At 41.5% G+C, this 14848-nt stretch overlaps 2 protein-coding genes and 1 long non-coding RNA gene across 3 annotated transcripts; 1 reads left to right on the top strand and 2 right to left on the bottom strand.

Annotated features, from left to right (window-relative positions):
* Nucleotides 1-511: 511 nt before the first annotated feature.
* Nucleotides 512-7991, bottom strand: LOC136532596 (E3 ubiquitin-protein ligase IPI1-like). Its single transcript, XM_066525184.1, has 6 exons — nucleotides 7543-7991; nucleotides 4487-4656; nucleotides 3872-3930; nucleotides 2967-2995; nucleotides 2496-2889; nucleotides 512-1274 (listed from the first exon to the last, which is right to left on the bottom strand). Exons 1-6 carry the CDS (start codon nucleotides 7730-7732, stop codon nucleotides 809-811), a joined length of 1308 nt encoding a protein of 435 aa, XP_066381281.1. The 5' UTR covers nucleotides 7733-7991; the 3' UTR covers nucleotides 512-808.
* On the top strand, nucleotides 1281-2489 carry LOC136532598 (uncharacterized). The gene has a single exon (XM_066525186.1). It carries the CDS (start codon nucleotides 1632-1634, stop codon nucleotides 2184-2186), a length of 555 nt encoding a protein of 184 aa, XP_066381283.1. The 5' UTR covers nucleotides 1281-1631; the 3' UTR covers nucleotides 2187-2489.
* A 2624-nt stretch (nucleotides 7992-10615) lies between the features above and the next one.
* On the bottom strand, nucleotides 10616-12154 carry LOC136532595 (uncharacterized). The gene is made up of 3 exons (XR_010778261.1): nucleotides 12082-12154; nucleotides 10996-11059; nucleotides 10616-10629 (listed from the first exon to the last, which is right to left on the bottom strand). It is a non-coding gene; the product is annotated as an uncharacterized lncRNA (long non-coding RNA).
* Nucleotides 12155-14848: the final 2694 nt, after the last annotated feature.

The raw sequence follows: 14848 nt of genomic DNA, 5'->3' as shown, positions 1-14848 counted from the left end.
CTCCAACTCCTCCGAAGAAGTCAGAACCTAAAAAGTCCTACCAAACAGGGCCTTAAATTCAACTATCTTCATGTGAAAATTCAACTGCACCTTTTTGTCAATAATAACGTAAAGAGATGTCTCCGCAACCAATTTGTACTTAAAGTACTACTCCTTTCATTCCAAATTATAATTTATTTTAACTATTCTAGAGATGTGCACAGTGCACCTAAATACAATAATTTAGAATGATGGAAGTATTTTGTATTTTCTGTGCTATCCATGCCCCAATTGCTGGCCTTCTGTGTGGCGATTCCAATCAGATTACCTAGGTGGACACTACTAATGTCTGCATCTCGCAGCATTCAACACTTCACAATGCTAACACAACGAATGCCACCAACTGCAAATCGATGGTAAGAGTGTTTAACCAAATTTTTATTTTATTTTGTTGGAAACTGCATGAAAGGTAGGTCTTCACATGTTATGATTATGATACGAACACGAAACATATACTGTTCAACAGGTACCATGCAACGGAAATGTAATCATTTGATATCCGTCAATCAGCAGAATTGCAGCATACGAAATTACATCACATTTCGAAGCTCCGAACATCCCAACTTGATTTCAAATATGTACGAGATGGAATTCACATAAACCAAATCAAAATATCCTCTCAGCCGGATCATTTCCTGTTTCTGGCCCCTCGGACATTGTCCCAAAGTTTTACGGCGCAGCCCGGCTTAACTTAATACAATGGGTTTCACATCATTTCTTACAAGCGACTCAGATTCCAAATTAACTTGGATTCTATAGCAGCGAGGGTCTACATCCGAGGTGAGTGCATTTGCCGATACGAAGACCCCTCGGGTGATCTATTTTCAGGGGACGACCTGCCGACGCCGAGCCATTGCCCAAACAGCCTCCTTGGAGCGGATGTAGGCTCTGATGTGCTATGAGACTGCTGCTGTGAGGTCCACCAGCTTGTCTCGCAGTCCACGGGCATCAACGGGTATGGGGCGAACCGGTCACGCTCCCAGGCGTAGAACCGGCTTCCTCCCACATCGTCAGTCTCCATCGAACTATGGCCAGATGAACCCGGCGGGAACAAGGAAAAGGTGAGGTTCTCTGGTAGAGGTGTTGGGGCAGGTCGCATGCCTCCTGACCTATGTGCCCCAGCAAATAGGCTAGAAGATGAATTTTGTTGGTACTGTTCGCTGATGCTGCCATGAGCCCTCATGAATTGAGGCATCAAAGGAGGAACATTGGGAGGTCTAGATCTGGAACCAGATCTGCAAACAAGAAAAACGTTATAACAGCAGTATTCACAGAGATGAATAAGATGCTAGACTGTATGGCGTTGATGTTGTAACAGTATAGCTTTTGTTCTAGATTTATTCTCCCAACCTATTATGTCAGGTAAAGGTTAAACAAAGGGAAATTGAGTAATGCAATCGAGGCAAAGGCACTAATCTAACATCGAGAAATATGCACAAGAAATTTTTTAACAATATTCACACAGGTGATATATTGCAGACGATGTAGTGCTAGTTGATGAAAGCCAGACAGGAGTAAATAGGAAACTGGAGTCGTGGCGGCAGACCCTTGAGTCCAAAGGTTTTAGAGTAAGTAGAACTAAAACAAAATACATGAGATGCGACTTTGGCAACGCTGCACATGAGGAAGATGTGAGTTTGGAAGGTCAAATGGTGCCTAAGAAAGATGCCTTCCGTTATCTAGGATCGATGCTACAGAAGGATGGAGATATTGATGCAGACGTTTGCCACAGGATCAAAGCAGGGTGGATGAAGTGGCGCCAAGCATCTGGCATTCTCTGTGACAAGGGGGTACCACAAAAGCTTAAGGGCAAGTTTTACAGAACGGCGATTAGACCCCCTATGCTGTATGGAACAGAATGTTGGCCTACAAAAAGACGACATGTCCAACAACTGAGTGTTGCGGAGATGCGTATGTTGCGCTGGATTTCTGGTAACACAAGGATGGACCGAGTTCGGAACAATGATATACGTGATCGTCTAGGGGTAGCACCAATCGAAGAAAAGCTTATCCAACATCGGTTGAGGTGGTTTGGCCATGTCCAAAGGAGACCTTCAGAGGCACCAGTGCATTGTGGAGTCCTAAGCCAAGATATTAATGTGAGGAGAGGTAAAGGAAGACCGAAGCTGACATGGGGGAGGCAATAAAAAGAGATTTGAATGGTTGGGATATACCTAGAGATCTTTGTTTGGACATGAGTGCTTGGAAAGCAGCTATTGACGTGCCTGAACCGTGCAACTCTAGACTACCCCAACTTGCTTGGGACTAAAAGGCTTTGTTGTTGTTGTTGTATTCACACAGGTGATATATGCTAAGAGACCCAGGTTTTCACTGTTTATTTAGATTCATTTTACTAAAAAATGGTGCATCTTCTCAGAGTACAATGCATGAATTCAGAATTTCATATTTTCATAGCAAAGTCGTAGCATAACTCACGAGAGATAAGTATAATTTACCCATTACTGAAGTAAGATGGAGAAACAACGGATGCTCGACGTTGGCTATCACCATCAACCCGTGCAGCCCTTGTTCCAAAAGGGATTCCTGGCTGCTCGTTATTGCTGTTGGGTTGAGCATAAGAATGGGGCACGTGTGCCCAATGGCTATGATGGAAATCAGCAGGTTGCATTGTTTGCATGGGCCTAACATCTGATGGCCCAGCCATGGGGTTCCAATGATCATGGTATGCAGGACGATCCATAGTTCTCTCAGGGACATGGGAGCTTGATGATGACGTCAGTGGTGGAAGAGGATGCAAGTATGCCACATAGGGGCAAGGATGAGTTGTCCCTGGTGCAGCAGATACAGCTACTTGCTCCGTGAACACATGTTGTCCCATGAAGTCATGAACTGCAACACCAATATCCAAACATGTTCAATATAATTTCAATTTTACTACAAATTTCTCAATGCAAATCAGAACTTACATGTAATTGGAGGTGATGATTCTCCTTCCCTGACAGAAAAAGGGAAGGTGTAAGTGAATAGCACTAATTTTTCCATAACAGGTAACAGGAAAAGAGTGGGGTTCACAGCAAGAGAACAGATAGACAGGTTTGTTGATAAATCAGATATGATCTTAGGAGATAACTGGAACAAACACGTTACATGTACAGATTCCATATTGCCATAGTGCTTGATACATGATTTTCAACCAAGCACTGTCAAACTAGCAGCTGTGGAATCTGGCAATATATTGTAGATTGTTCAGGATTGCATATCAACACCAATAATCAAGTTTCCTGCAAAAATCACTGAGTATCCTCCACGAGAATTTCCTTGTATTACACATGAAGCACTATGGCAATATGGATTGTCAATCATTACTTGAACTATGCTTCTGAGGAAAAAAAAGGGCCATGTATACTCTATCTTGGCAAGAATGCCACTATGGACATTGCCAAAAAAATAATTCATTATTGCAGATTGTTCAGGATTGTGTTGAAATGCAAATAGTCAAGTTTCCCGCTTAAAAAAAGCAAATAGCTGGGTTGCCCTGCATCAGTTTTTCTCGCATGGCTACAAGTAGAAAATAAATTATCGATGCTACTGGATCTTAGGATTGGCTCACTTGTTTTCTTCAATACACCCTACATAAGTAAAGCACCTATTATCGCCATCCGCAAATCCCAAATGGGTGATTTAAGTTGAACAAATGATATGAGTCATGTGTATGAATCTATAACAAGGTAAAGGTAGGTAGGTAAACAATGTGGTTTGTATGTTAAACCTACTGGCCTGTAATCAATTAGACAGATGAAACTGTGTGCACGGAATCCTTGAACAGAATGTTAAACAAGAGTAAAAAATAATCATGTGAAGCAGAACATACTCAAATAAAGATGGAAGTTGTGCTAAGCGACCAAATGGACACCAATGGAAGCGAAGTGGCTGCACAAAACAGAAATATAAATTATCAGGATAATCATGCACAAGAACTGCCTCTGCAAGTAAAACAATGCCAGCAAATGAGGAATCGACAAAAATAAACTAAACTAGGGTTGTTTATTAGAGTAAAGCAAACTAGGATTTATATGAGACGCATAAATGTTTTAACGAAAAAGCAACAAGGAACCATAAACATGCATTATAATAATAATTATCTAAATAAGGGACAGTGTTTGGTCCCAGGATTATTCATGCAGCAAGAACATTGCTGAATTAACTCAAGCATTGTTTCTAGAATACTAAATATGCTACATAAAGCTGTTGATCTTAGTAGAAGTCGCTGGTTCATGTAGCATAACAAGTACACCAAAAGAAAAGTATGGTCAGTTCCACCATTTGCATGTTGGCATGAGGAATCATATCAAGCATCAGGAGTACACATTGAAATATAGGAAAATTCAGTAGAAAAAGGCATGTAGCCAACACAAAAACTAACAAGAAGTCAAGTTTCTTTAACAAGAACAAATAATTTAAGAGTATGGTTGACACAGTCACATACCATTTCTGAGTAGCTAACATCATAAAGGTCTTCATCATGGACCCACTCATCCATGCTAACATCATGTGCAGATCGGGAACCATTTGCATAAAGCCAATTCCCTTTCTCAATTTTGCGGCAGTTGGGGCATTGCATAACCCCTTTGGCATTAAATGCTGATCCAATGCAATCTGGGGAAAAAAACTTATACTTAGCATACCAAAGATTATCAAGCAAAGAAAATTCAGAGCACTGCTTTGATCCTGATTAGTTCACACAATAGTAGGTTATTAAGACAGCATAATAGGTAATAAAGTAAACTAGCACAACTTCACACCACATAATAAGCACATTCCTTGAGAAGAACTATTCTCCATCAGCAATTCAGCATCTAATCTCACTACAGTGACTGTCATGTGGGGCAGCCGGGGGTTGCATGGTGACCAGAGGGGGCGCAATTACCGCAGCCAGATTTGGTCAGCAACAGCAAGGAGCAGCTGCGGATCAGAATGCTGGGAAGACAAGATTTAGGGGATTATGGAGTTTATTTCCCTTTATTTAGCAGGCCAAGTGCCTATATAATCCATGTACCAGCCCTCATTTGAATCAAGCAATGAAGAACAAACAATCCAATTCCCAATTCCCCCAAATACTCTAGTCTCCCTCCACGCCGACTTTGCCCGGCCATCTTCCTAGCAATGGTTATCCTCCCTATCCCCAAATGAACTAAGGTTCATAACAGTGACATTGCAAACCAGAAATTACTTGCTAAAGAACAGCAAATTGTATATTCAAAGAACAGGCAGAAGCCGCATCGAACGCCTTGGAAAAGTAATACTTATTTTATCTCCCATAACTTAATTTATCAAGTCAAACATTTCAAATCAAGATTAGATACCCAATACGCGTGAACTTTTGTAAGCTGCGTACCAGCTAAAGAATTAATGATATACACAGTATTTTGCTAAAGCATTTATAAATCTTGTCAGGGTCATCAGGGTCAGCTTCATTACATGATATAGATTTTCTTGAACTTCAATAGTATTTTGCTAAAGGATTTATACATTTTGTCAGGGTCGACAAACCCCGATAAACCCCCCTAAATTCGCCCCTGGATATACATGAAAGCATGTTGCATTATCATGGGTTCTCGAAATTCCAATCTCTATTTGAAGACCATATTTAGAAAAATAGGCATAAACATTCAGAAGCATCTAAAACCATCCTCAACCTAGTATAAATGCTGTAGATAACTGAGAGAAAGCAATATTTCATCAGAAAACCACGGAAGTAGCAAACCCCCTATCAGAACTCAATTACAACCATATGGATACTTCCTCCTATAATAAACATAAGCCATTTTAAGATTCTTGTCAGTCAAACCTTTCAACTTTGCTTTGACCACTAATGTATAAAGAACTAGATAGATTGACAAGGTAGGATTGATGTTAGTAGGTTCATCATGAAATATACTTCCATAAAATATAATCCTTTTTTATTTAGATATCAGAGATCTACCATGTATACCATGTCAATGTCCAAAATGACTTATATTTGTGACATGAGGGAATGTTGAGCTAAAAACAAAGCTGAGGAAGACCGATACCACTAAAATGAACTTTAGTGAGAATACAGCATATACAAGAAGCACATGGTTCCATTTATCAAGATAACAACTAAATATTTGTTCAGTAATATAAAGACTATACACAAATTCTTTTGTGCGCGCTAGATATTAGTCCAATGTCCCTACATATCAGGAAGGATTTTACCTGAATCTCTATAGTCTATATATTCAAGCAATCCCTAAGGGTAAGTTAACAACAAACCTGCAAAGTTCCTCTAATCCTCTTACTGGCCATCTTAAAACAGCTGACAGCCTAATACTCCCTCCATCCCAAATTATAAGATGTTTGACTTTTTTGGCATTAAGTTTGACCACTCGTCTTATTCAAAAATTTGTGCAAAATATCACTTCTTTTGTCGTGGCTTGGTTTATTAATAAAAGTTCTTCAAGAGTGACTTAAATTTGACTATGTTTACATAAATTTTTTGAATAAGATGAGTGGTCAAACTTGGGGTCAAAAAAGTCAAACGTCTTATAATTTGGGATGGAGGGAGTATTTACTAAAGATTCAAATTGCACATAATTATAAATCTAGCACAAAAGGGAATATAATAGGTGAGTACATGAGCTTAAATTCATTACAGAAGACAACAAAGACTGTCCAATGAGATAATCAAATTGACAACTCAAATTTGTGTCATTTTTAGTTTTGCCCAAGTTTCAATATTTGCATTTGAAACGTGCTTAAATCCCTTTGAAGAACCAACAAACTCCAAAATCCGAATTTATACCGAAGTTCAATAAAATAGCTCAAGACCCCAAAATTTCTAGGAAAACTCCCCATTGCTAACCTCAAAGTCACGCCAAACAGGCTCAACTTATACCATAAACAAACTCAGAACAGGTACACTTCTGATTTTTTAATGAGGTAAACAAAAACCAGAGACAAGTTACACAAATCTGGCAATAACCACCTGGTGTACTTGCCCAAATCATCCTCCCAATGTTAAATTGTTCCCAAAAATTGGAGACTTTTATCAAGTAGACTAATAGAGAACAAAATCCGCTCTATCAAACCTTTAAAGTCACCATAAATTATTCAAGGTTACACAAAAAAGAATAAGACATTAGGAACCTTGACCTAAATTTCAGAACCGTGTACACTCCCAAATCATCCTCAGGCATCAAATCTAGCTCACAAACAGTACCGACATATGCAGCCAGCTAAAATAGCAAAAATTCATCCACGAAACATGTTCATGCAACAGAAGCCTATGCCTATATAGCTGAAAAGATCCGACCTTTAGAACTTTTAGCCCAAAATTCAGCACGGAGGCAGCTATAAATTGTGAACGGGTCCTAATTCCGCAAAATTAAACCATTTATTCACGAATTTGGCCACATTTAAGGGTCCCCACATCCAATTTGCCTGTCCAACCCAAAAATAGCACCTACCCGCAATTGAACCACAAGCAACAAACAATCCACCGACAGATCCAGGGACAATTACCTAGGTGGAACTCGTGGCCGCAGTGCAGCCTGGCGGTGGACCTCTCCCCGGACGCGGAGAGCACGGCGTCGAGGCAGATCGAGCAGGACACCGCGGCGGCCTTGTCCTCCTTCCCGCCCGCCTCGTCCTCCTCCGCCGACGCCCCGGCGGCCGTCGCCGCCTGCTCCTTGGGCTCCGCACCGACACCCATCCCCTCCCTTCCTCCCCTCCTCTCCCTCCTCACCAACCGCGGGATTTCTTGGCCGGATCCCAGCAAATCCGAGCCGGGCCGAGGCGGGACGGAGCTCGAAACGGCCGCTCCGGCGACGGCGACGGCGAGGTTGTCACCCCCGTGCCTCGGGGATCGCGCGCGCCGTCGGGGTGCTCGCGCCCTGTCCAATCGCGAGAGCGCCTCCTGTGTCCCTCTCTCTCTTTCTTGCGTTGCTTTCTCTCTCCTGTCTATCTGCTCGCCTCCACGAGAAATTAGATAGAGAGAGAAAAAAAAAGGGGGGCTGGAAAAAAACAGGGGGCGGCGCAGGGGAATAAGACGGATATTTTGCGATGAACACCTCGTATAGTTTGGTATTATGACAACTCTAACGGTTGGTTGTACAGTACTACGGACTATTTTTTTACTTGGTACCGTTTCTTACTTCAGAAAAAAAAAATTACGTAAACCAACTCAGGAGTATTTGTGTTTTGTAATTTGTATAAGCTCGTATAACCGAATATTAGCTGCAGACGTATGGCTGTCATGGTTTATATTTAACTGAATTTTACTTTTATTACATATATGTGTTGCATGCAAAAACCAAATTCTGTTTGAACTGAAAAATGGGGGAAAATATGTATACATTGTTAAATCAATTAGTGATATCCTTTTACCAAAGAAAAAAGTGTTTGCCTTGGCCTTTTTACCAATGGCTTGAAATTTGGTGCAATAAGGTAGCAACCGGCCTCTGGTTTTCACATTCTAAATTTTGTTTTAAAAAAAATGACATCTATCAAGTGTGAAGTGTCATTTAGAAAAAAACATTTTAAGATTGATATATGTACTAATAATTGGGTTTTCTATATCTACTTTATGTCTTGCAAAAGACATGATCAGTTTTTGTTATTAGCTTTGAATAGTACTATTAGCCTAAACGAGTGTTTTTGGCCAGTATTTCAACAATGTTTAACGGTAAACCATGGTTACTCTTCGGTTTAGGCCATAGAATGGCTCAATAAACAGTCTGACCGGTGACCACTTATTTTTGCAATTGAAGACATCTTTATTATTTTGTATCAATGAAATTTATTTAGATGGTGCATTTATTTAAGCATGTAGAGATGTTAATATATACATTTTTTGTAAACTCGACTAAAATTGGAGAAAATACAACTTATGAAAAAACTGAAGTGAGCCATGATTTAGAGTCGAAGTAACCTGCGAGAACTATATCTACTTGATAGAATATACGATTCTTTTATACATGTAACAATATATGTATATTTGCTGAGGCTGGCACACTTTATGCCTTAGCCTTCTAGATACGTGAAGAATATATATATAATATGCGAGTTAATTTAATCGGAATGGAATGTATACTCCTAACCTAGAGCTCGTTTGGATATAGCTAGCTAAAGTTTTAAAGCTAAATTTTAGCCAGCTAAAAGTTCTCTCAGCTAAATTTTAGTTGGGGTGTTTGGATCCTTCAGCTAATAGACTTAGCTAAATTTTAGTTGGATTGAAGTAGCTTTAGCTGGTCTTTTAACTAGGCTATTTGGATACCTAGCAGCTAAAATTAGCTGGCTAAAATTGTAGGACAACAGTAGGCTCGGATTTCAGAAGCACGCACATGAAAGATGCCCAAAGTATAACCGGCACGGTCAAACGAGGGATACTGTTTCAAGAAAAGAAAAGGTCTCGGCATTGGCCCCGTTCGCTGGTCTGAAACTTAGCTGAAAACACTGTTCCGGCTGAATTGTTGTGAGAGAGAAACACGGTTGGCTGGTTTGATAAACAGTGCAATGGGAGGGGAACCAGCCGGCTGAACTTTTCAGTTCAGACCAGCGAACTGAGCGATTGTCATGGATTTGACTTGCGTCCCAAGGAGGCGGAGGAGCTGAACCCGAATACAGAACACGCTAAAATTTAGCTCGGTCACATCGAATGTTTGACACTAATATGATATATTAAATATAGACTAACTATAAAACTAATTACACAAATTAAAGGTAATTTACGAGACGAATCTATTAAGTTTAATTAGTCCAAGATTTGACAATATGATGCTACAGTAAACATGTGCTAATCATGTATTAATTAGGCTTAATAGATTCGTCTCGCTAATTAGTCTACTCCTGTGCAATTAGTTTTATAATTAGCTATGTTTAGTCCTCCTAGTTAGCATCGAACGTCCGATGTGACACGGATTAAACTTTAGCCCCTTGAATCCAAACACCACCCTCTAAGGCCACCCCCTGGCTGGTAGCTCCGTCTTCCACGCCTCACACGATATCCATATCACATTTTGTTAGCATTACTAGTTAAATCCCTATGCGTTACGACGGAAAATTTTAATACACATACACCAAGCTAATAATTAGAATCCCTAGACTTTTTGCACTACTCAATCGCGCAATAATTCATGACATCCTGGGGAAACATCAGTCCCTTCTCAGTAATATTTCATTTAGTTAGTTGCTGAGCAATAAGCCAAGCATCAACAAAGAACTGAGAGGGGAAAGAGTAATAGTAGACCCCTTGCGTCTTATAATCAGAAGGAATAGGGGCATCTATTAAGCAATTGTATTGATGCAAACCAAATAATCACAGCAGGAGCAAACAACAGAGAGGTACAGAGCAGCACAGCGGCGGTGGCTGCAGCGGGCCACCTGTAAGTAGCACTTCTGATCAGGGCCAATATTACTCTTCTACCCTGCAGGGCGATAATGTTGTGCTCATCCTCTGCAGAACCAGAAATCGACATGTACTTGGTCCAACTATCCTCATTGTCTACAGTGATACATCTCTCCTTGTAGATGGCCATGTACTTGGTCCAACTATCCTCATGGTCTACAGTGATACATCTCTCCTTGTAGACAGATTCAGCTGCTATTTCCCTGCAGGGCAATCAACACTGTAGACATGATATATCATATATGAGCACATATGTAACTGAGTTTTGGAGGCACATAGGGCTAGTAGCCATCCTCTGTGGGTGTCATAAACTCACAATTGAACAAGGTAGTGGAAACCTAAGCTGATTACTAAAAAGTTCAGGTTCTTTGATTAACTATAAGATGCAGGAGTACAGTTGTACCAGGATCAACATGGGAGTGTTAAATGATGTGTTTGAAATAACAGGATGGACAAGCGTTGGCTACCATTCCCATTACATCAACAGTTCAACACTTGTGTCAGAACACTTCAAAAGACATTCCATCCTTCATTGACCTTTTTATTTCAAGGATACAACACAAAGACACCTTGTGAGGGCGATTTCCTGCATCTCCATGATGCCAAAGCCCACAAGATTGCATCAATCTATACCTTTGAGTGTTGTAAAATTCAGGAAGGGCTAAAGAGACACGAACTGCTATATGTAAATTAGCTGAAACAAATAAACTTTAATAATCTCTAGAAGCCAACAACAAGTATATTTAGGCGGTGAAACGCATAATATTTTATTTCAAGGTGGCAAGAAAACAACATTGTACGAGCGTCTGTTTGAAAGATTTGTCAGCCACATAGAGAAATTCAGAAAGGTAACTACATGATATATTGCGTTAAAAAAAACTACATGATATATTCAGAGAAAGCATTTGTGTAGGTTAGGAATAATCCTGGAGGTCCCTGCACTGCATGAAGGTACCAGGGGATATTCTAATCAACTGTTTCTACTGGGGAGTAATATGGGTAACAGCTAGAACAAATAAAAAGTATGAAGGCAGTAGGAGTATCGGAGTGCATGAGATTGTAGAGCTAAAAGAGAAGATCCATGGGCACAATACACAACATGGTGATTTGACCATTAATTATATCACAATTCATTAGTTCCACGAACATGCACTCCAAATCTCTGACGGCTCATCTCAATAGTTGGCTAATCTACAGAGGACAAAGCCAAACACACAGTACTCTTCATAATTAAAGCTAACCACGCTCGCAATATAATTAAAGCTGCGACACAATAGAATAGGAAGCAATACAAAGCTGCGATACAACAGAATTGGAAGCAGCTCATTCTAGATAAGTTCCTTGATTTTAACCACCGCGCAATATGAAGTTGCGACACAATAGAATATGAAGATAATTAAAACACAATATTTCACTTACAAGTTCCTATCTAAGTCTATGAATCTGTTGACTTGCAGAGTTATTTTTCTCAGTCAAACTTGGAAATCAAAGGTGCAGCCTAAAACGTTAAATTATCCAAGCAGTCAAACACACGAGAGATCCTTCCTCTATCTCATAGTCAAGTACGGAGCTGCGCCAGGCTTTGATCCAGCCAGCACCTAGCATGCCCATGTGTATCAGCTAGCAGAAAACGAACAGACGTGAGATTGACATACCAACGCGCGCCACCCCTGCCCATGTCCGCTCCTCGGCTGGTGGGCTGATCCTCCGCGGTCCGCGCCTCTCTGTCGTAGGATTATTAGTCAATAGAGAATGCTTTGGCTTTATTGAGAAGAAATTTACAGATCCACAAAAGGATTAATTGCAGTAAAGCAAAGGTAATGTAAACTACTACACAAAAAATTGACTAAATCAAGGGTCCAGATGCTAGAATTCATGCATGCTATGTTTGAGAAATCAAAGCTGGCTTTCATACGCCAAAACAGATAGACTCATATGCACAACTCCACTGTTACATGAATCGAGCAATGAACTGAATGAACCTGGTCTGTCCAGGACACCAAATCGAGCGACCATGTTTGAAATGCAAGGAATAAAGAACCATATTTCAAAATGTAGCCTCTCTAGTGGAGCCAACCATTTATATACATAATATGTTACTAATTGAAACATTCTGAAATAGATTGCTACCGCGTGTGACCGGAAGGTCCCGGGTTCGAGTCGCGGTCTCCTCGCATTACACAGGCGAGGGTAAGGCTTGCCACTGACACCCTTTGTCGATAGAATATCATCGGCAGTCCTCCGAGGGGTATGCCACAAAGGTAGATTGATCGGCAGATATGCATGTAATTGAGAACAAGAAGGCAACAGAGACACACGAGTTAGACAGGTTCAGGCCGTCAGTATGACGTAATACCCTACTCCTGTGGTCTGTTGGATTGTATTGGCTATAGTATGATATTGCGTACGTTTGGAGGGAGTCCCTGCCCGCCTTATATAGTCTAGGGGCAGGGTTACAAGTCGGTTAGATAGATAACCGAAAAGTAATAACAAATTACAGGAATCATGGGATCATACGTATCCTAACAGATCTTGTAGTATCTTCATGATATATTTCCAGTGTCTTACGGGACACGCTGAGCAGTGTCGTGCTCCGCAAGGCTTCGTCCGCAAGGCTTCGTCTCATGGGTTGGGCCACCCTGGGGCGTAGCCCATGTGGTCTGCCGTGGGTATATAGGGTCGTACCTCCCACAGCTAGTCCCCGAGCACCTTATATCCGTTATGCAACGCCGTCTTGAGCTTATCAGAGCAGGTAGGAACAAAGCTGAGTAGTCAGACTCATGATCCGACCACTGTGATGAGTTGCCAAGCAGTCGTGAACCGTCGCCGAGCAGCGTGAACCATCGCCGAGCAGCATGAACCGTCGCCGAGCAGTGTATCCCAAGTAAGGCTTGCCATAAGGATATAAGGAGCTCAAGTTTAAAATTAAAAAATTTCTCGTAGTGGACCAAGTGTGCCCACTTAGAGTTTGACCACGAGAAAGGGAGATAGTCTTCTTCAACTTCAGAAGGCGCGGAGTCTTTTAGATTAAAGCAAACACATTCACCGCGAGGTAAAGTGTGCCCACTTAGTTCCCGAGCCTAACAGTAGGTGACGTAGTCACGTGGTGCCAGGCTCCAAAGTAGAAGAAAAGCAGAAGATCAGCCAAGCAGGTAGCCAGTCCCCGGGCGGAGCCTTGAATAGAAAAACGTACATTCACCTCAAGGTGAAGTGTGCCCATTCTCCGAGCCTGACAGTAGGTGACGTAGTCACGTGGTGCTAGGGTCAGAAACAACAGCAGCCAGAAGAAAGTCCCCAGTGTGGTGAGGTACCAAGTCATATTGATGACGTAGTCCCCGAGCCACAAGTGAAAATATCGAAGAAATCAAACCGTGGAGAAAAAAAACGGAGTAATGGTTGTACAGTAGCGGTTACTGAGCCTTAATTAATGGTGAAGAAGTCGGCGAATATTTGGTGAGCAGTAACAAATTACGGAGATAAATGGGCGATATGGGCTTGCAGTTGCACGACAGCCCAGGCAACGGCCCATTATACCACTTCGGAGAATTCGGAGAGGCACAAATCGTGGAGCGATTTCCCAAAAACCCTTGAATACGGAGAGTGGGGGAGTGCTTTATAATTGTGTCGCCGTACTCCGTGCTCCCACCTTTGCCACTTTGCCATTTCATCTTCCTCCTTAACTCTCGCGCTTCCCAACTCATATTCACACGCACATCCACCGCCAATCCCAAACCAGATCTGAGAGATGGCGCCGAAAAAGAGAGCTGGTAACCCGAAGAAGGCGAGCACCAGAGTCAACCATGACGATGAGTGGGTGCCATCGCGTACGGGGGAGGCGAAGCTCAACAGGATGGTGGAGGCGGGCGTTCTCCTGGACCGTGTCACCGCCAGATGGCAACCAGCCAGCGGTGAGCCCTACCCAATGCCTCATGCCGATGAAGCTGTAGTTTTTTAGGATTATTTCTGGCGCGGGTTAGGATTTCCCGTCCATCCTTTCTTGAGGGACCTGTTGGAGTTTTGGAGAGTTAGTCTGTGCAATCTTCACCCAAACACCATATTGCACATATCTATCTTTATCCATTTCTGTGAGGCGTATCTCGGAGTCTTTCCCCACTTCAACATCTTCCGTCATTTGTTCTAGCCAGTGTTCGCCTAAATGGCCAATTAAACGGCTAGTAAACGGTAAATGGGGGTAAACTATTTTGTTTAGGGGGTAAACGGAAATTAAATGGTTGACTGTTTAAACGGTCAAAAAACGGAAAAAACGGTCTAAACGGCCTAAACGAAACGGAGATAAACAACATTAAACGGGCTAAACAGCTGTTTAAACGGCTGTTTAGGTGAACACGAGGTAAATCTAGTTCAGTTTTGTATGGATAAATTTGTATACTTAAGTTTATTATATTTATAAATGTGTACACT

This window comes from Miscanthus floridulus, unplaced genomic scaffold (genome assembly GCF_019320115.1).
Source record: "Miscanthus floridulus cultivar M001 unplaced genomic scaffold, ASM1932011v1 fs_664_1_2, whole genome shotgun sequence".
Taxonomy (NCBI): domain Eukaryota; kingdom Viridiplantae; phylum Streptophyta; class Magnoliopsida; order Poales; family Poaceae; genus Miscanthus; species Miscanthus floridulus.
This window is presented reverse-complemented; position numbering and strand designations above follow the sequence as displayed.